Source organism: Neodiprion lecontei, chromosome 1 (genome assembly GCF_021901455.1).
Source record: "Neodiprion lecontei isolate iyNeoLeco1 chromosome 1, iyNeoLeco1.1, whole genome shotgun sequence".
Lineage (NCBI taxonomy): Eukaryota > Metazoa > Arthropoda > Insecta > Hymenoptera > Diprionidae > Neodiprion > Neodiprion lecontei.
Window position 1 is genome coordinate 40,429,680 of NC_060260.1, and position 22,308 is coordinate 40,451,987.

General features: G+C 42.4%; 3 protein-coding genes across 5 annotated transcripts; 2 read left to right on the forward strand and 1 right to left on the reverse strand.

Annotated features, from left to right (window-relative positions):
• Positions 1 to 1,380: 1,380 nt before the first annotated feature.
• On the forward strand, positions 1,381 to 5,900 carry LOC107224877. Its single transcript, XM_015665113.2, has 2 exons — positions 1,381 to 3,119; positions 3,339 to 5,900. The coding sequence occupies exons 1-2, from the start codon at positions 1,650 to 1,652 to the stop codon at positions 4,932 to 4,934; spliced, it is 3,066 nt and encodes a 1,021-aa protein (XP_015520599.2). The 5' UTR covers positions 1,381 to 1,649; the 3' UTR covers positions 4,935 to 5,900.
• A 745-nt stretch (positions 5,901 to 6,645) lies between these two features.
• On the reverse strand, positions 6,646 to 11,243 carry LOC107224849 (protein rolling stone). The gene is made up of 2 exons (XM_046731652.1): positions 11,127 to 11,243; positions 6,646 to 8,152 (listed from the first exon to the last, which is right to left on the reverse strand). Exon 2 carries the CDS (start codon positions 8,139 to 8,141, stop codon positions 7,275 to 7,277), a length of 867 nt encoding a protein of 288 aa, XP_046587608.1. The 5' UTR covers positions 8,142 to 8,152; positions 11,127 to 11,243; the 3' UTR covers positions 6,646 to 7,274.
• Positions 11,244 to 14,957: 3,714 nt separating this feature from the next.
• Positions 14,958 to 22,129, forward strand: LOC107224892 (voltage-dependent calcium channel subunit alpha-2/delta-3). Of its 3 annotated transcripts, XM_015665130.2 has the most exons (13): positions 14,958 to 15,275; positions 15,439 to 15,520; positions 15,817 to 16,115; positions 16,196 to 16,569; positions 16,831 to 17,150; positions 17,242 to 17,502; positions 17,831 to 17,959; positions 19,353 to 19,705; positions 19,798 to 20,002; positions 20,077 to 20,851; positions 20,981 to 21,333; positions 21,411 to 21,704; positions 21,775 to 22,129. In XM_015665130.2, the coding sequence occupies exons 1-13, from the start codon at positions 15,184 to 15,186 to the stop codon at positions 21,997 to 21,999; spliced, it is 3,762 nt and encodes a 1,253-aa protein (XP_015520616.2). In that variant the 5' UTR covers positions 14,958 to 15,183; the 3' UTR covers positions 22,000 to 22,129. The 3 variants fall into 3 exon arrangements, with proteins under 3 accessions (XP_015520616.2, XP_046587593.1, XP_015520618.2); XM_046731637.1 differs by lacking the exon at positions 15,439 to 15,520; XM_015665132.2 differs by lacking the exon at positions 17,831 to 17,959 and having other exon boundaries at positions 14,961 to 15,275.
• The last annotated feature ends 179 nt before the right edge of the window (positions 22,130 to 22,308 follow it).

The following is a 22,308-nucleotide window of genomic DNA, read 5'->3' on the forward strand; positions in this document are numbered from 1 at the left end:
TCCTTAACTTCTGCAAGCGGTTGGTCCGCGTCAAGGAGAAGCCAAGCAACTGTCCACCCTGCCCTGCAGCCTCGTCCTCGCCGCAGGAAAGTTTCTGGGATTACTTGTTCAAGTTCGACGAAAGGCCAACGCCTCCGCCATCGGCGTGTCGCGTGGCCCATCGGCATCGGGAGGCGTGCAGAAGAACCGATCCTAGGCTCTGCGATCCCCGCTACACCAGGACGCCGGGTGAGGTCCTCATCTTCACCGAGTCGTCGCGGCCCTGCACGAGAAGCTCGTCTCCGACGGAACCCGAGCCTCGGCCTCCGCCTTCTTTCCCATCTCCGAGGACGGTTGCCTTGAAGAAGTTCGCCGAGGCGAACTTCCGAGGCACTCCAGGAAATGAGGCTGGTACGCGATGCAGAACTCGGCCACGTCCTTGCTCGCTTCCCTTCGCCGAGTGTCGACCCCACCGGCGATCTCGAAAGCCGTTTTTCTGCCACCTCGGTGTCCACAAAGTCCACGTGGCTCTGCCCGTCTCCACCGATCGTGGAACCTGCGGTGGTCGATCCGTTGGCGAAATTATCGCCGAAGCCACCGTGCCCAAGGCTAAACCATCCTCCATATTTCAAACCACTTCCCGTCACCCTTCAGACGTTGACTTATCTGACCGTTCCCGAGTTACGAGAATCCAACAGCTAACGAACGCCAGGTACTCTAAGGTGCCAAAAAACTGACATCAGCACTGACTGAGAAAAAACGATTATACGCCACATGGCGAATAAATTTTTTAAAAACTATAAATCGTAGGTTGATTTCATTCGCATGTCGAGTGACTAAGTTTTTTTATTCTTTCTTTGATTAAATATATTGGTGGTTGTTGAAAGCAATTGTCGTAGTGCAAGTTACCACGTTCTATCAGAGAATAGGAAATATTTACTCTCAAGGATTTGATCCTGTTTGGTAGGATACGATTGTACTCAATGCAACTATGTATGTTACTTTTATGACTTCAAATTTAGTTTCGTTTTATCATCATCATCAAAATTCAAGGACATTTTTTTCATAATTGATAATAATAAAGCCTCGTCACGCAAATATAAAAGATAGGGATCCGTCCTATCGATTATCACAGTGACTTACTCTAGCTAATTTGACGTGGTGTACAGTCTAAATTCTAGATGGGAGAACCGGTCAGAGGTTGACGTCAGCCCCTGCGAATAAGAGGTTGATTGATTACGTGTTGTCTAAGTCGGGTCAAATGTTTCGGAATCCAATCCGCGATAATCATTGAAACCAGAATCAACCACTGATCTCTGATCAGTTGACTATGTCGGTCAATGCCAGCACTGCTGATGACTTACCGACTGAGTGTTCCTGCAGATATCGAGCGCAGAGTCGGTAATTTGCTTTGCGTAAACTGGATAGTAGCACCAAGCAGAGAGAAACCTGTAGCACCACTGCTCAGCGATACAAGAGCGGTACGACTGGTGTCATCTCTAACGGTTCTAGTCGTTGGTAGAACTGGCAATCTGATCTATGATTGTCCTGGGTGACAGCTAACGCCTGGTGGAGCAATACTAGGGAGCAATGGCAGTTTATAGGTTATGTAGACCTGCCGTCGTAGTGCTTGTGTCGTGAGTGCGTATGATGGGCTGCGAGGGGGTCAAATGTCTCGTAAAGGAGTCGCACTCGGTGGCAGTAAGTCGAAGAAGATACCACGGATATTTCAACATCGTCGAAGCACGAGTCCAACGCGATTTCCAGGCTCCTCAACCAACGTCGTCGCCGTCGAACAAGTATCCGATGACGTACACACTGTCGAATATGAGTCTGCCCCATCCGAATACCAGAAAAAAGCAACCAAAAAGAAAACAAAGCTCGCCAAGGCAAGCAGCATGGACAAGTCTAGTGTCGGCGTCGCCAAACCGTCGACCACCAACAACAACTTCTATGCAGAATGTCACGCTGAGGATGCAGAGACTGTAGCTAGTATTGAAAAATGGCTAAAAACTCGAACCGAGTCAATATCCAGCATGGACTTAGACGTGATAAAGTCAGAAGTTGAGGAAGCATCCGGCAACGATCATCGTTATCTCACTGATGAGATGTCGCACGCTTTCCTAGATAAAGATCAGGATGTTCTTTCGATGGACATAGATTTGTCCGACAAGAAATTGGTCCTGGGCTATGATCCTGTGTTGCAGGACCTGCGCAGTGATAAGCTTCTTGAAACATGCGAAAAGGATGAGTTTATCCTGCCTGCCTTTCAACTTGACCATCTAGAGCCCCTCACTCTAACTCCTGACGACATGATGGTAGCAGGGGAGATTTTACCCTCTGCCAATAGTCAACCTGTGTTGAGCAACCCTGGAATCTGTCTTAGTACAACAACCATGTCAACCCAAGAATTAATCTACGGTAAAAGTCAATGTGATAAAGACTCACATCAAAAGAATCGGGGGAAAAGTACGAGTTGTTCAGATGCCGAGACAAGTTCATTGAAACAAGTTGTAAATGTCTATCTTGAGGGGCTGGGACATGTGAGTGTCGAGACGAGTTCTGTAGAAACATTAGGAAACACTTTGAGCAAGGCAGACGAGTGCAGCGAAATGAAAATGAAATTAAAACCGAAACTGAAGCCCAGGATCATAAAAAAGCGGAGTAAACCTTCCCTTAAGAGTGACAACAATTCATCATTCAGGGTTTTGAGAACAGAGGAACAGCCCAGAACAAGTGAAGGCATAATGGCTGTGGTAGCAATATCAACAGACAAGATATCAAACATGACGCAGATAGTAATCAACACTGGCAAAGAGGAACAAATATATCAAGGCAAAACTTCTGAGCTGATTGAGGCCACGGGCAGTTTTCCACAGTTGTCCAGGATACAGAATTCGTGCCAGGAAAATCATGTCTCTGATCTCATCTCCGACGGATCTAATACCAATGAAAACGATCTTGTGATATCCAATGCCTTGGAGGAACTCGGCATCACTGATGATACCCTTGAGTCCATTTCGTCAACTGAGCATGGAAAGATGTGGGTCTGCCCTAAAGAAGATTGCAGAAGACACTTCAACAGACTTTATGCCCTAAAAGGCCATGTCTTGTCTCACTACGGGGTCAGGCCATTTAAGGTATTTTAGAATTCATGTATTTGCATATTATGATTTTTATGTATCTACTTTATTATGATGATTTTTCATCTAACAGATACCGCTCTGTTGATACTAACGGAGATGGATTTTTTCTGTAAAAACTTCGAAAATTCCAAACAGATTGGTTTTAGCTTGTATAAGCAAACGTCACAGTATTTTCTGATATCTGACCACGTATCTTTCATGCCTTGCTTACAGTGCGACTTCAAAGGATGCGCATGGGCATTTTATTCAGAGTTCAAGTTGAAGCGGCACAAGGAAACACACCTGAAGCGTAAGGACTATATTTGCGAGGTGGACAATTGCGGAAGGAGGTTCACAACTGTTTACAACTTACTGACACACAAAAAGCTACATAATCGGCCTAGCAAGGTATTTTGTCAGGTTCCAAATTGTCAGGAAAGGTTCCAAACCAAACGAGCATTGGAGCTTCATATGAAGTCCCACGACCAGAGCCATGCGCCATACGTTTGCAAGCAAGAAGGCTGTGGAAAAAGATTTTACACAAGCAACGCACTCACCAGCCATCAGCGATGTCACAGTTATAAAGAAATTGACATAAAATGCTCGTGGCCTGGCTGTGGCAAACTTTTCGACAAGCCATGCAGACTGAAAGCACACATTAGATCACATACTGGGTATAAGCCATATCCGTGTACCTTCCAAGGCTGCAACTGGGCCTTTTCATCGTCGAGTAAACTTAAGCGGCATCAAAAAAAGCACACCAACGAGAGGAAATTTATATGCGACGTTTCATCATGCGGAAAGGCATTCATGAGATCTGAACATCTTAAGGAACACAGACTAACCCATAAAGATGGCAGATGCTTTCAGTGCCATATGTGTGACGCTAAATTCTCAGCTAAAAGCAGTCTCTATGTTCACATCAAGAAGCACCAGACCCAGGACGTCGTTTCATCTTTGCAAAATACAATGCTTATTGATCAGCAAGTATATGCGGTGGAAAACGAGGCTAATGAAACGAGTTTGAACGAACGTTATATAACGAATATCGAAAGTTCTGATATTATTGAGACACAGGAACACTCACATAGCCTCGACCTTGATCTGGATCTTGATCCCATCATCGTCGACACTCCCCTGACAGGCGCAGGTCAGTGTGCATCGAGGAATAATGGAGTCGCAAGTAATGACGGGAGCCATCAGGACAGAATAGGTTACTTCTGCTCGATGGAAACCTGCTCGAAGGCATATGCGGCAAAATCAGCACTCAGAGCACATATGAACAGGATTCATGGAATAAAGAATGGAGAACAGAAAGTTTTGCAAATCCCCGATGAAGAGGAATGTGCGGCAGCAACATCCAGTGTAGATTATGTGACATACGCTACTTCGCAGTCAATATCTAACGATCATATGATAATGATTCCTCCCCACGAAGCCTTGGTGGTTAGCTCGCCGGAGCTGGAATCTCCTACGTTTAATTCTATGCTGAAATTATCTGAATCTAATTGTCAAGACTCGGCACAGTCTATTGAAGAACCAGCAGATGAGCAACATGACATGATCGATGAGAATCACGAAGGGTCGGCAAGAACCGATTTGACCTACAGCGACTTTATCAGATTTAAAGCTAACAGCACGATTTTTAACTCCGTCGTTGGTGCTACCGACGTCGTTCTTGGGGCCGGTGGACTTGTGGAGGGTCTGCTTCTTCCTGATGACTTGCCCTCTGTCTATTACCAAGACGACATTGCGGGTACCGAGTGTCAGGTGTTGCTGCTGGATTCAGGACCTCCTGAGAGCACCATAAATCTTCGCGATCTCGAATGAGGGCTTTGAAAAAACAATGGGAGGCAAGGAAGACGGAATAAATTTGTGAATACCACCGAATGCGTTAATTATACATACATATAATAATAATGGAGATGATCATGTCCGATCATTGATTGATCCTATAGACTGGGAAATCGACTTGTTCTCTTGGGTTTAGATCTGTATACTCACAGAATCTGCTGAATCAGATCTGATCACCAAGAGAACATGTTATTTTATTAATAAAAATTGTTGATATTTTTTCACAAAGTATGAAACTTTATTTCTTTACCAGTTCACAGGTTTTATATTCAAACCTTTCGTAACTATGATATTCCATATATCTATACTATGCACAATGGAATACTCGAAGGTAATATTATGACATTGTCTTATACGGACAAAATTTATAAAGCTTATAGTTGATACCAAGGATTTTTCATTTTTGTTTTCGTCGTTTTCTTTTTTCTCATCTCGAAAACATATCTCAGCAGCAAGTCACGCAATTGGACCTTGATCTTACTTTTTTAATGATCTTTTTGCATAGTTCACGAAAAAATAATCTAGTTATTTTTTCTTTTTCCAATTGGACAAAAATTATAAGTTATATGTTGGATTGAAAACAGCAAAATTTTGACGTCACGCGCGCTATGATATGTCTCTGTACAGCAAAAACGCTAAAATTCAATTGCCTGTAACATTCGCGACTGTAATTTTTAGCAAAAAACTAAAAAAATCCATGACCATTTGAACCTGCTCCACGAAATACAATGATAAATTTTAGGATAAATGCTATAATTATACAGCTTTAATTTACGGCCGACACTGCTCGTTTCATTCACTCTTCAGTATTTATACATACCTATACTATAACGGCAATTGAACCCCAAGTAACGAATTGGAAACGGTATTTGAACGATAGATGTGAAATTAATTCATGCACATGTACAGCCAAAAGATTTTAGATTTCGAGACAACCACTAAGATTTATGAAAAAACTAAATACTACAAACTTCAAATATTAATTGAAATTTGGAAACAAAGCATATAGTGATAAGGAATGGTACTTTATTTGTTATACCTAACTAAAAATATCCTAACAAAGCTATATATCTAAACGATATATTGCTCAGAAAGTATGCCTACGTACAAAAAAGAATGATTAAGATTTAACGGATTGAATTTAAAAAGATAGATTCATCTTGAAAACGGGCGAGCAAATTTTCCTCCAGAGAATTCGCAGAAGAACATATATGTGTATATATATATATATAATCATGTTTAGTCGAATTCCGGTCAATATTATAATTAATTTATTTGGTTAGGAAACCACATATTTTCGACGTTTCGGTCGGGCCCCGCCGACTATCTTCAGGAAAATTGACAACCAGTGCCTGATTAGGGGTTATCAGTGCGGCATTTTTCCGAGAAAAATCTACTTCGCTGGTCTCATCACATATATATATATATATATATATATATATACATATATATATATATTGAATGTTCTACAATTGCATATTTTTTCATTATAAATAAGTAATATAATATTTACGTATACTTAGCGTAATCATATTTATATGGAACGTATACCAATAGAAATAAGGAACAATGAAATACTGCGCTAAATAATTTTTTCAAATAAAATTAAAAAAAAAAAACATAATAAATTAATTGCGAGCAAGCGATTATGTCAAAGTATTTCCGTGTAAGTATCTACACAGAACTGTATATATATATATATATATATTTAGCGCATGTATCGCAAATAGAAAAATCTCAAAATCGTAAAGCTGTGACAAACTATAGTTACACTCTCAGTAGTCGAGTTGGACAATTACCAGCTAGTTTATAGCCAGACGGTGTCCGTTTATAAGTCTGTGTATGTATCGTTTGATGAGGGTAGATCCACAGATATCTATACCTAACTAAAGTGCTGCGCATCCAACTTATTACACGAATTTGTATTCGTGTAATAACACTTTACGTAACACTATAATCTAGTATGTAGCAACCATTTCCGAAACTGGCATTTTTAACACAAACTCGTACTACTTAATATACACCACAAAATAAGTATACGGAACGACGTCCTTATAGGCTTAATTGGTGTCATCTTTGCATCGGACGTGGCACAAAGTTAAGGCCGTAAATTAAGCGTTGGCGATCTCTTAATTGCCGAGATTCCAACAGGCATAACACGAAGAGCAGAGTACATTATATGTATCACGTAACGCTACATGCGAATCCAAGAGAATTGAGCACTTAGGCGCACGTACGTTCAATAACATGCTTATAATGTATAATACTGAAAAAGTTGAGCTAATTATTTGTCGCGTCGAACGAATGATTCGTCGATCAAACCACAAGTTCGATAGACTTCGTCGCGGGTAATGCGAACTCCATCTTCGCTGCAGTCTGTGATATCGTCGCAGTCGCCATGGTCCCAACGGCCTTGGCCCTAACGTATACTCTGAGCCTTGCCAAGGAACAGAGAATACAGTGAACTATAACGAGGAAGGCGAAACCGCCCAAACAGACAAGGGTTGTCCGACCAGGCTGCTCCCAGTCAAGTATCTTGTAAATGTAATGGTAACCGTGCTTGTCGAGGCCACCTGCAAGGTAGTAGAATATTGTGAAGATAACGTAGAGGACGACGCAGGCCAGGGCCCACCAGACATGCTCGAACCTCAGCGGCACCCCGACGACCAAGAGGTCGACTAGCATCAGAATGGTGTTGAACAGGTGGAGCATGAAGTTGAGAGGATCCTTGGCGTGGATTCTTGGGTCGTATATTGCCCCCCAGTAGGTAATCGTCACGCAGATGGCAAGTGAGGATGTAACGGTGTAGAGGACCCAGTACATTCGCTCAATTTTTCCCAGCGTTAAGGCGTCCACGTCAAAGCTCGATCGGCGCTCCTGGTTCCGTCTTCTCGAGACTAGGATGGCGCCAAGGAATGCCTGACTTACGCCCAGCACCAGATCCCAGTGCGTCAGGTAAATTGGCCAGGTTTCCTTCCTGGCTTCGGGATGTCGGCTTCCTATGTCGAAGAGCGAGCAGACGATTATCGCAATCCAACAACCAAAGACGAACCAACGGTACAGGAAGTACCAGAGACTCACATGTCCCTGCCACTGTGGCTCCGAAAACACACGCGGTGCCGGCGGCTCCGCAGGACTCCACAATTTCCGTCTTATCTCCTGCCATCGGAACTTTTTCACCATCACGCGGCTCCCTGTTAAGAAAAACATCGTGTTTCAAGACTTGAGTATTTTACGCCCTGCGTATCAATTGCCGGAGAGAATTACCAAATAACTGATATTGAAATTTTATTTCGGTAAAATGTTTTGACAGTGAGATCAAATTGAATCAAGCTATTAGATTAACATTCATAACTAATGATTTGCTTTTCTCAAACTATTTTTCTACAGTTGATGAGTAATGCAAGAAATGTTGAAGTATTTGTAAATAAATACACTATTTCTTCAGTCAGGATAACATTTTTGTCAATCAGGAAAACTAGCACGCCGATAGCAACAGTAGAATTCAATCTCCCGCGTGATTGCGACTATACTTATACTCCTTACAAAAGATGCGCGGTGAAATGATCATCGCTAGTCGTTTCACAGGAAGCCGAAGCCCCCCGAACGTAGGAACCGTCATGCGTGCACCGCGTCCCTTTGATCCCCGCAAAAGACTTGACCGTCACCAAGGAGCTCAAGAGCTGGTATAGGGAAGTCGAAAGCAGTCCGAAATTACAGATCTGACCAATGCCGCAACGTAGTCACGCGGTAGAGACTAACGAGGAAAATATGGCGCTCAGGCGCTTTGATGTCTCCATGATACGACGCATGCGCAACGCCTCGACGTCCGCCACATGTTCGTTGTGAATTTAAAAGAAGCAGTCAGCGTGTACGTGCGGATTTCAATTTTTCCTCAACGGATATTCACAGCTACGCGCAGCCAAATGGCGATAACGTTGAATATACTTGAATACTACCAGAATTTTCGAGCTGCGCGACTTTTCCTTGCAGTTATATTATCGAAATTAGATCATGTTGAAGTTAGTAACGTTACCGTAACTATTCGTGCAGAGGAAGAACCGTTAGTCCGCGATTTTGGAACTGTTCGAAATTCAGTAAACCGTGATAAAACAAAACATACTCATATTTGCAATCTACGTTACTTCAAAATCATTGTAAAAAATGAGAAAATAATGATTTTCTTCCCAACGTTTCCCTACGATGATGTTACTAACTTCAATCTCGTGAAATTAGCAGATGATATTGTATTACGTCTGCGGTGGAATATCTCGCCAATTTTTGGTCAAGGTTGGCTGGGCGCATTTCAAATCCTTATATTTAGAGCGTTCCAATTAAAAGTGTAGTTCCGCGAAAGTAATGTAGAAATTACGATCGGCAGAGGATGAATCGTGCCGCGTTCGTTATATTAGTTATATACCAACGCGTGCTTGATCCCGAAGAAGCAACGCGCTTCTTGAAGTCTGAACTCATTAACCCGGGCCGGTCTTCCCTGGTTGAGTTCACACGACGTGTGGCACCGAAGGTCGTGACCGGTCGATTGCCTGATTAGTCAATACCGGTTCCACGTTAATTCATTGCGATCATTTGTTTCTATTATTCTCGGTGTGGCACTATTGCTATTGGGCTATTTCGACTCGAGCGGGTTGTTCGTTACGCGTATGGATACGTGATTCCAATGGATGGGTACTTGCAAGAATCAAGGGGAGGACGCAGAGATCGAAATTTGTGTCCCCCTCTGATCGTTCACGTTCCGCAATTGCTGCCGATGGCAGTTTCAGACTGTAATTGCAATTTGCGTTTGTTACATAACACGTATTCTCTTCTTTCAAATCTTTCCCAGAATTCGAAGTACTCGGTTTAAGCGTGTCTTATAACAAAAGGAAATCTTGCTCTCTAACGCTGAATTCTGCACTCACTTTTTACCTATGTAAAAGTATGGATAAAAGTAATACGCAAACTAATATATCAGGCACACGAACGTACAATACTACCATGCATATTGTAAGCGTAAGTTTATCAGATTGTTTTACAAGATTCTACGCGCTCTTTACCTACTGTTACGCGATATAAATTCGGGAACCTTGACTTTGAGTTTGAATAACCTTATGCAACGACGAGACAAAATTAGATCACAGTATAAATCGTCTCGCGAAGTCAAGCTTTTAGCATTCATGGAGAATATCTCGATTATCAAATTTACGGAATAATAGTTGAAGTTTTGCGCTTTTAGCTCATCCGCAGATTAAGAGGGTCTAAAGTTATTGGCTTTGTAATACAATTTCCCTTTATATGAGAATTTCCGTTTCAAATATGTCTCTGACTTGTCTGATTTTCAAACTATCGTTTATGACCTTTAATAATATCGGAGAAAAAAGACACACGTACGACACATGTCTACACGTTAATTTGTTACAATTGTTTTATTGAGCACACGTAAGAACCAACGACATGTACACGATTCTGAATCGACTCAACTTTCCGGTTTCTTCTCACACGGTATTACGTATGATGCAATTATGAAAATCACAGATCATGAATTACGCGCTTGTATAATTACACCGCACAATTAATACTATAAAAACACTGTATACTATGTTATAGTAACCGTTTCACTCTGCAGACCTGATCGAGACGAATGATAAGTGGCAGGTTTTTCTATTATTAGAGATAATCGTCAGTGACAAATATGTATGAAATCGTGATGGAAAAAATGTTTACGGATACGCCACACAGAGGACGATTCGGAATTGAGGTATAACGATGGAAAACAAATTTAATCCAATGCTCGCGGTGAAATGTACGAAAACCAAAATAAATCAGATTCGTATACGATACAGTCTGTATTCACTTTCTCGGTCAGTTTGAGGTGTCTACCAGAATTTTTTTCCAGTCGAAATCACTGTTTTCCGTGATTTTCCGTGCATGGTATAATTTTCCCCCACTTTTGTTAAACCAGGTCTCGAAAATACTGGCTTTAAAAACGCAGACACCTTTGCACGTGAACGGCTTTTCCAAACCCTGTTGTAATCTACCTTTCTCACTCTCCGGCTGATCTCTACGCGGTACCTGTTCCTCATTTTATTTATTTATTTATTTTTTCTTATTGTGGTTTGCGTAATCGCAATTGATACCGGGGGTAGAAGAACTGAAGAAGGACCACCACACCTGACAATGAGCGACGAGCACGTGAACCAATCAAGCCGTGGATCGGTGAGCCTGCAGATCCGCGAAGGTGAGACGAACCGGCGAACAAGACGGTCGACGTTGGACTAGCGAGTACAGCGTGAGTACTCAACTACTGATGCAACTTGTCCCTGGGGCTAGAAGCGGTCGTGTATATCAACGTCTCCTAAACTGCGCCCAGGGCGGGTGGCAATAACGCGCGCTAAAATCAATATCAATCAAAATTGCCCTCGGTCACGGCTAGTTGCCGGTATACTTGCACACCACGATCAACCCACTTGTCCGTTGTTATCTACATCCATCATAGTTTCGGCGAGCCAGTCACCGACGTATCGCTGTGATCACTGCCAATGACCGGCGCGTATTGCTTATACTTGATATCACATCATTGGGAAGCCTTTTAAACGATATAAACGAGACATTCTAGGTGCTTTCCGAGCCTCAACTAATTGCCTATTCATAATAAAATCACTCGTTTCTTCACTGAAGATTATAAAAATATTCTGGTATTATCAAGGATTCAATATTCGGTACAATAACCACGTAACTTGTATCTGAGTCAATTGTTGGTTTGTGGACATAGAAAAATGTGTACAGCTTACGCCTAATGGCAAATTCTTCGTGATAGAGGAGTATGAAACACACGGAGTTGGAAAAAAACCATTACGAAACAATAACCGGCAATAAAATTCGATTGAAAATAAATCGGCCTTGATTGGGTCAGTTGATCGAAATTTTTTCTCTTTTTCCGCGAAGAGAAGGACCGTGTATAACGCCTACCAAATGGGTTTCACTTCTATAGATTCGTAATAATTTGTTTACCCTTACGTAATTCGATAATGACTTATTGTTGAAAAGTTGGGAGACACCAGAGAGTATTATGCCTTGGGTAATCGACCCTGCAGGTCGTCTCAACGTAACGGATTGCTTCATTCGGTCGTTAGTTGATGGTTGGAAGTTCATATTAGAGAGCCCCCCTTTTATGCTTCGATCACGCATATAATAGTTGCCGAAGTAACAGCTGCAACTACAGCTGCACGCTTTTTGCACCGAGCTGTGTAAAACACAGGGAAAGCGAAAAAGACATTCTCGTATTATGATAGTCGGAAAATGCGATCGTATATAAATCATCGTTTTTAACGCTCCATTTCAATGGGATTATCGTATACTGGGTTATAATAAATTCAAATTTCGAAGTGAGTTTATTTGTGAGATTAATAAAATTTTCATCGTCATGGCGATGACGAGATTACACGGTTAGATAAATTCCTTAAATATTCTTATCGACGCTCTGAGCGACCTGATACCAAATCATGCCGTCCCGTTGCCTCTAGTTTCCTGATCGCCGTGATAAAGAATGCTAACTCCCTTCCAGATTTCGTTATATCCTTGCGTCAAGGAATTCAGACGAGTTTATTAGTATTGTATAGTTTAAGAATTTTAAAAAATCGTGCAATGAAGTTCATCATTTCTTTAATTAAAAAATAGTTACTCAAAAATTGCCACTTGCACATTGTTTAAAAAATGAAGTTAACATGCTCAGATTGCAGATAGGGGATAAGGAAAATGGCATTCCATATGGTATATTAGCGAACTATGTACTAGACACGTTCGTAGCTATCGAAAGTAAATACATGACACATTACACAAATATAAATACGCAATTAAGATTACTTGAAACAGACTAATTCTTTCTTTGCTTCTTTCCCGTCTTACCTAAAATTTGTTTCAAATTTTGTCCAAGCAATCCAAATATAATATTGTCATCACATGTAGTACCTACGTGATAATTTTCTAGGCACGAAAACGAGAATAGACGGTCGAGTATGGAATAAATTAAACTTTGTTGACGCAATAGGGTTCAGATCGTAGAACATAAGCTGTGCAGTGTTAAAATAGCCGAGGACAATGTTCAAATTGCCGCATGCCTTACGCTCGATACTTGTGAGTCTGTATATCTATGGATACGCAAATTTAGCATTCCGTACTATTATACGCATGCATTACACAGCTGTATGCAGTGCATATGGGGCATTCCATGTTGACTCGACCAATGATTTTCCCTCGCTATTATTGATTTGTTGCAGAATTTTTTGAGATTGGAGAATCGTATAAAAAATCCTGCAGCAAATCAATAAAAAGCGAGGGAAAATCATTGGTCAAGTTGACATGGTATGCACCATATACTGTCGAAATACGATTTATGTTTTAACACTAAAAATATTATGCAGTCGAATATATTCATCGTAGTCCAAAAATTGGTAGGTAAAAATTGTGTTATCAGCGATCGCGTGCGCACCACATTCCTCTCGCGGTGTGAAGCAAACACCGACGATCGTTCAAACAGTACATTGCGAAACCCGTTAAGAAGGAGGATATAGCGACGAAAAGATTCGTGAGGAAATCCGTAAGGCTTCATAGAGAAAAATGGAAGAATATGATAGACGGACGTACACGAAAACCTAATGATACCCGAAATTTAAACCGTTTGTAAATGTTGGTGTAGGAAAAAAAAAGCCACTGTTATACCGTCGAGGAAAAAATCTCTCATTACTCGGCGTTGTATTTTCGGCTTGATTGTTTTTCTTTGCTGGATCGAGAGCTGAACAGCGTCGTGAATCGGGCATCGAGAAGGAAAAGCAACTGCCTGGTCAGCATAATTTTGCTACTGAGATAATGACTCTCCTCAATCTTCTTACGTTATACATTATATACATAAGTGTATATATATAAGATTATTAACTACCAGATCTATTGTAAACCCGTGCATCCTAATTCTCTTTATGTTTTATATATTTTTTCTTTCTTCTCTCTAGTTCCCTGATTGGCGAAGAAGACAGGAAGAATAGCTACCGGAGGCTACGAGGTACATAATGATGTTGAGAAGACCGGATTTGTTTGGATTTGTGTTAAAATTACGCGCGTATGAATCCAGTCGGCTTAAAGTCTGTGAGTATAAATATTAATTTCATATCTATTTACTTAGTGGATAGATAATCTGGGTGGTTTGTGAACTCTGTAACATTCTTCCGTTATTAAAATCATGCGACCATTCAATCCACGCGGTTACATTATAAAAATATTACCTACATACATGATTGGAAAATACCAGGATACTATGTTTTGCATTGTCATCGCAGATGTATTTTCTCGATGGTAATGGTGAAATAATAGCGCCTGACCTTTTCTATCAAGACTTGAGGATTTCTACGGACGTGAACTGAATTATCATTTAATGACAAGCCAACTGCTTCACGGCTTCGTCAATCGGTATCCGATCTCTAATTAGGACTTGCGAGGTTCTTTGCAGAACAAAAATTGGTACCACTTAATATGACGCCTGTACGATTAACGTTCTACTAAATCTTCATACGCTTCTTAATAAATACGCGATGTAAAATTCCGAACGCAATCACCGGTTCCAAATGCCACAGATCCTTGCAAAATCAATGTCTGTATGTAATTGAAAAAAAAACACCGTTTTCAAAAGGTATACGTTTAAGGATAAGTTATGATGGAGGCTGTCAAGTGATGACGCATATAAAGCGAAGCGAAAAACATGGATAATCATACTTTTGGAAAATATGATTGTGAAATAAAATACCGAAGGAGCTTTCGACGGCACATATGGATCGGTTGCGTGGACTACGGAAAATGTCAAGTTCGCTTTTTCAAACGTGACGTCGAGACCCCGAGAGGTAGTTAGTCCTCAAGTTGCGCGAAGAGTTACCGGCTCAGAGGTACGTGACGAGTTTGGTTTTATAAATATACGTGGTTCTACGTATTTCGGAGTGGCGAGCCGGCCGGCGCCCGTTCATAGCCAGCGCTCCGGTGTACCAAAAATAATCAGATCTCAAGTCTGGGTGAAACAGTTGAGCCAGCGTGTCGCGACGCCGTCTTTTCAGATAAGGGAAAATATGCCTGATCCGTAATCCGCGGCGGTTAAACGACGCTCCAAGTCCGGCTGAAGCTTTCAATCCGATTCGTAGGATAGAAAAGTTGATGCAGAACAGTCGTGAAAACTTTTAGTGCCCCAACCATGTCCCACAACGAGAACCTCGTCGTCAGGTTCTCCGTAATACTCATCGTTCTACTTGTACCCGGTGTCAGTGTCGCTCGAGATGCCAAAACGTGAGTGTTCCATGTGCATGGTTCGTTCATGCAGATAACGAAATTAAGTTATCTAACAATCCAACACAACTACGGTACCAGTTGAGATTTGAGGTACCATTGACGAGAAGTCAATGACATGACCAGCGACATGTTGTTCTTCTTATTCTCTTTTCCGTTATAGAGTTGAACAATGGGCGGAAAGAATCGGCTCGGAACTGTGGCAGCTTGCGAATGCTACGGCACGCTCGGATGATTTAAAGAATGTAATCCGCACGATTTTATTTGATAATAACTTATAGTTATAAAATTTCCGCACTAACCAAATTGGCTAATTGGGTCATGTTTAACTTGTTTATACTATAGGTACACAAAGATGCACTATGATCGATGATCGCATACAAACCAAAGTTTAATAATTTGAAAGCTTTAGCTTATTAGTCCAAGTTCTCGTGAGCGTAATGTAATCAAGTACAAATTCATGTAGAATCACAGTATAGAGTTTACACTTCTTCCGATGACGCTGTAGTTGTTCGTAACGATCTTGATGCTCGACTTACAGCAATACGTGAAGCAAAATGCCCGAATCGAGGAGAAATCGGGACAGGAGATGGTCAAGTCAATCTCAGACAGCGTTGGACGCATGTTAAGTCGAAAGATGGACGCGGTCCGCTGCATCTTGAAGAAGGCCGAAGAAGCGGCTGAGCTATACAACGCATCCGGACTTCCTGACAGGCTCCATCTAACCAACGAGACAATACCTAGTATGAACATGTCCTACTTCTCGGGCAAATACAGTTCTGTCAATAATGTGCCTGTCAAATTGCCGGAATCCCTCCTCAACACATCCGCCATGTACAGGTAACAGCAATACAATTCACAGAAGGACGCGAGAGAAGGGCGCAAAATTTATGCAAGTGCTGCTCCAATATCTTTCGCAGCCCGATGAACCTCACTGCAGATTCGCACTTTTACAACATCCCCGTGAACACGGACTTCTCCTCAGTCCACGTGCCAACGAATGTGTACGATCTGGATGTGAAGGTAAATGCTGCGATACAATGGTCGAAGGCCTTGGACCAAGTATTTCGACAAAACTACAGATCCGACCCAGCCCTTTCCTGGCAATATTTCGGATCGAGCACCGGCATCCTTCGGTTGTACCCGGCCATACAATGGCGCACGGAAGGTGATAAGCCTGACCTTTACGACTGCAGGATGCGCAGCTGGTTCATCGAGTCGGCAACATGCAGCAAAGACATGGTCATTCTCATCGACATTAGCGGTAGCATGCAGGGCATGGGCTACTCGATCGGTAGGAACGATTTTTACTTCCTTAAAATCAAACAAAACCATCGTCCGAGCAGCTAATCGCCTGCCTTCCTTGATTGGAATGATTGTAATGAATGCAGGTCCACAAATGGAGGAATGTTTGAAGCGGAGTAAATAAGGTCCTCGCGTTTACCGCCATTTCGGATCTTTGAGATGTGATATGTGTCACGTATGCGAGCGTGAGGATCTTACTTAACCCGCGACTTCCATTGTCCCACCATTTACGGACCTTGGTTCTGTGTAGCAAAGACAACCGCAGTGGAAATTTTGGGGACGCTGTCGAACAACGACTTCGTGACGATAATCGCCTACACGAACGAAACAACCGAGGTGGTGCCCTGCTTCAATGGTACCTTGGTACAAGCAACCCCTGAGAATATAGCGGTGTTCAAAGATGGATTGGAGAAATTAAACACCACGAATCCAACGATTCTCAGCAAAGCCTTCAACAAGGCTTTTGACCTCTTGGAAACGTTCCGAACGTCCAAGCAGTGTAACGCATCAAATCCATGCACCCAGGCCATCATGCTTCTTACCGATGGTGTGCCCGGAGACGTTGCGGAGGTAAGCCGAAACAGTCATCAGTCAAACGTAACAACGAACGCAGTATTTAGTTAGACTTCTATCTACCGATGTCCTTTTCGTGTTGCCGAAGGTATTTGCCGAGCGAAACAGGCTGGAAAACGGAACATACATGCCCGTCCGTGTTTTTACGTATCTACTTGGCCGTGACGTTACGAAGACACCAGAAATTCAGTCGATGGCTTGCTCGAACAGAGGCTACTACTCTCACGTCCACACCCTGTCAGAGGTCCGTGAACAAGTCCTCAAATACATCAATGTCATAGCGAGACCGCTCGTACTCCAGAAGGATATCCATCCGCTCAGTTGGACTCATGCCTACGCGGACATCTCGGTAAGTTTGCCACCCCTTTCATACTCGATTTTACTCTCTCTTTTGTTCTTCTCGTCATCCCGATGTCCGCGGCAGACGGAGTTGGATATTAAGATTATTAAGTAATTAGTTAAGATCCTGACCCGGACTTTCGATAACGTGTTCTCTCTTCCTCTGATATTCATCTTGACCCTTCTCTAAAGTGCAACTCGTACGATTCTTCGAAAGTTTGTTGTGCCGGATACTTAGACTGATTATTGAATACAGAGATATTCGATATTCCTTGTTTTGTGTACATGTGCAGATTTATTGTATATATGTATTGTGTATAAACTGTACGAACGTGTAGAATCCGGCACTAGCTACGTGGCTGGGGCTGGTAATGGAGCACCCTGAGCAAAAGTCGAGGCTCATCACGCATCTGAAAGGAAAGGAACAAGGCGTGCAAATAAACGAGGATGCCATCTACATTCAGAAGGTTTTCAGCATAAAAAATCCCTCAACACGGCTCGTTATAATTTTCTCCACGTTTTAATTATTGTCCGCTGGCTCTTCTTTATTTTATTTATTACTTTCTCATGGTCAATTTTTTATTTTTTTTCTACTTTCACTCCCTCCTTCTTGGGTTTCATACCATTGCCTGGCAGTCGCGATATCCTTACCCCCCTAAACCGCTCTACATTGTGCGTATAGACTCTAGAGTGCGGTAGCTGTGCAGTTGAATTAGAAAATTCAGTGAGTCTGTGGCATAAGTAATAATGCCTATATAATATTTATACCTGTAGTTTGCAACCAGAATCGTCCTCGCACGCAAGCACGACGAGTTCTAGTCTTATACCATTTTTATACGATTTTCGTTGAACCTTTGTGACTTCTCCAACTGATACCTGAATTACACACCTGCAATAAGACGCAGGTCCAGGACTGGAACGCGATGAATTTACACACATGCACGTACGCACGTTCAACCCCTTTAATACACACGCACACACACACACACACACACACATACGTACGCAAGTTGGTTACCCACGGAAACTCAGAATTCTTCGACCCCATGCAATGTATGGATCCCACAATAAGTATCTCTGTCGTGATCGATTAAACCTTATAAATGTTGTCGTAAGTGGTTGAATCAGTGATCATTACCCTTCATGTGTAACGAAGGGATTCCTTGCACTGATCTCTGATGTGTTAACCACCCTATCTTACTATTCTGTGAATTTTATTTTTTCAACGGTCTACGGAGATCACTGCAACCTCCGTTCATTGTCACGTGTTTATACCTACTATATATTCTCATACTTCAGTCCCGTTTACATATATATATCGTGTCGTTTTCGTTGTTGTTGACTGTTGTTGGATGTTATTTTTCGTTGTAAACTATCGAATGTAAGAATGTACACCATTCTGCCTGCCATCAGAAGTTTGAGCACACCCTTATGCGTACACCTACGTTCTTGTACTTAATCAACGTCAATAATTCAGCCTCCGTCATGTGACTGATTGTGAAATTTCATTAGAACTTTGACACTTTGACTGATTGTATCAAGGCCATTAACACTTTAGCCCCCTCATTGACGATATCCTTTTATTGTAAAATTCTAGAAGGTAACTTCACCACTATCGGTACAGCTATAACGGTTCTTTGAGCGAGGCAATCTATAACCCTATTTCATTGCGCTGTTGCATTACTTTCGGGTATACACGTGCTCAGTTTTCTGACGAGCAGTGTTACTATACTTATCACCTCTTCTTGCATACCTGCAATCAGAGTACGCATTACGTATAATATAGATGTTGCTGCATTTATGTGCGATATTACTTTTCCGCCGATGAGCATATTCTAAAATTGAAAAACGGGGTTGTAGCCTAATGCGGAGGACTCTAACTCGTCCACCGCACTGAAGACGGCTTATCAGGAGTACCGGCTGTTAACATCCGTCAGTGTCCCAGCGTTCGACCGGAAGGGTAACCGGAACAACGAAACGAAACTTGCCAACCTCTTGGGGGTCGCCGGGACCGATGTTCCCCTGGACGAGATAAACAGGTTGACGCTTCCTTACAAACTCGGCGTCAACGGGTACGCTTTCATAGTTTCCAACAACGGGTACGCTATTCTTCATCCTGATCTTAGGCCTGCCTACAAGGGAACTCTAAAATTAAACTACAACAGTATCGACCTCACAGAGGTCGAAGTGATCGGTGAAGATCTGGGACCCAGGTAAATTAGTCCGATTGTTTATCTAAGGGGGATAAAAAATCACAAATAATCAGTTTTCTTTTCTAAAATATAATAGTAATCGATTGATTCAGAATCCCCGGAGAGGAGGTGCTGACGCTGAGAGCAGCTCTAGTCAACCATAGAAATGGTACTTTGTCAAATGTCACGATAAAGTTCCATTACGACGACTACAGGAGGGTCACCTTCGAGAAACGAAACTACTTTTACGAAGCCCTACCAGGAACACCCTTCGGCCTAGCCATAGCACTTCCGGAATATGGTACCAAATGGATCAATGTAAGCCGTTTATCACTCATGCAAATGTCACCCACAAAAGTTTTTTAAGCTTTATGTCAGCCCTTGAAAACCAGGTTGGCGAAGAGATAAAGAAGAACTGGAATATGGGTAGAAAAATCATGGACTATTTCCGCGGTGACCGTTGGCGAATTCATCCCGGCTGGGTCTACTGCCGTTTTCACTATCTTGAAGGACATGAGTTCGATCGACCTGAAGATGAGGTGAAATTCTTTCTTGAATCTCTTGATAATCCCGATACCTGGGAATGGCACGAACAATACGAAACCAAGTCAGACTCCAATAATACGAACGAGAAGGTAGAGAATAATGAGGAGAGCAGGATGAAGCAGGATGAACTTGAACCTTCGGCCGATGAGGACGATGAGTCGACTGTCGAGACTGAATACGCGACTGATGATGGCGACTATATGTACCCATACGACGAAAAGATGTCAGAAAATGAAAATGATACACAACCTTGCAACCGGAAGACGCTTGACGACAACGCTTATTACTGCAACAAGGAATTAATGGAACTTCTTGTTTTCGATGCGAAAGCGACAAACGTCAGTTTCACAGGAAGATTTATCTTCTCAAATGAAACAGAACGGCAATTGGCCGCCATGTACGGAGTCTTTCTGCGATTTGTCGCAACCCAGAGTGGACTCACGCGATGGCAAGACGTTGGAGACTCTCCCGATGTAGAAAATGATTCATGGTTTTGGAACCAGGGAGAAGAAAACATTAAACTCGAGTTTGGCGACCTCCATCGACGAGCGGTAAATGAACCATGGTATAAGGGAGCCATTTTTCAGCACACCGTTGATCCCGAAAGTATCTCGGTGACAGGTAATTTATAGAAATGTACTTCTACGTTTTCAGTTATATGAAGATCCATTCTGCAACTTTTTGTTGTGTGATATGAATTACACATATTTTGCGACCGGATGTGAACACTTTGATCGATTTTTTTCCCAGTTCCAACTATCCGAGGGGCAGACGCCGTCGTGACTGTGGCACAAGCGATATTCCCCAAAGATGGAGCCCAAAAAGCTCCCGCGGCCGTTATCGGATTCCAAATGCCGATGGAGTCTTTATACGCAAGGTTTCAGGACCTGACTCAAGACCACACTGAATCAAACTTTTCCTGTGCTAGTGCAGTGATCGATTGCTACCTGATAGACCAAAACGGCTACGTTGTAGTTTCTGACTTGAACGAAACTGGGATATTCTTTGGCACCGTTCAGGGTGGTGTTATGAAGTCCATGATTTACCAAGGCGCGTACAAGCCCGTGGTGTTCTACGATTATCAAGCGCTTTGTTCCTATCCTGTGAGCTCATTACCGCACGAGATCAAACAATACCGTTGTCGGTTTCCAATATACTGACTGCCTTTTCGATCTTCCAGACGTTCAAGGGTGCCGCTAATTTCCTCAAGACTCCATTTCACCACTTGGCGCAACTCTCGACCTGGCTCATTACTCGCCTGATGTGGCTAACTTTGCAGATCGTCGAGTTTCCGGTGGCTTGGAGTAAGAAAGATATGAACGAAGACGCTCCAGCACCGCCTCCTCCACCCAAAAGGGTTATCGAACATTACGCTTGTGACGAAAAACGGACCCTCTACATTTTGCAGCCGAAGCTCGCAGAACATTTGACCAACGTCTCCGATTATCCGTCGCGACCATTTTATGCTGAAAAGGTCTGCACAATCTCTGTTCTCACGCTGTTCGTGGCCCCGTTCGGATTTCATTGCCTGCTACTGATTTCAGGTCCCTTTTACCAACCTCGTGCTTGTCGTCGTCAATGTCTCGTACCCGTCATCTTACGAACGCATTGAACTACACCCCACGGAGATACGTCCGGAGTTTTACTCGAATGGAGGCCAAGAATTCCCCTGCCACAAATTGAATCTCACTCACCTGGAGAGACGTGGACTTGAAGGATGTTACGCGGAAGATCCTGGAGAGGATGAAATTAAAGACTGTGGCGCTTGATTCTGATCACCAATTTCCGTGTACCACGGTCAACAATTTTACTGATGGGTTTCATGGTATTTTTTTACCCTCTTACTAAGTATCGATACTCAGTATTTGTATAAAAATCAATAAATTTTCCAATTATTAATTTGTGCACCTTGTACACATTGTTTCACTCCTTTCTTACCACCCCCGGTTCGTTGAGATTCCAAATTTTTTAGCAGTATGTTTTATGGAGACAAAAAGAATAGTGCTACCATGAAATATTAAAACAAATCAGTTTCATTTGCTTTCTAGTCTACACTTGACTTTTAAGGTATATGTTTA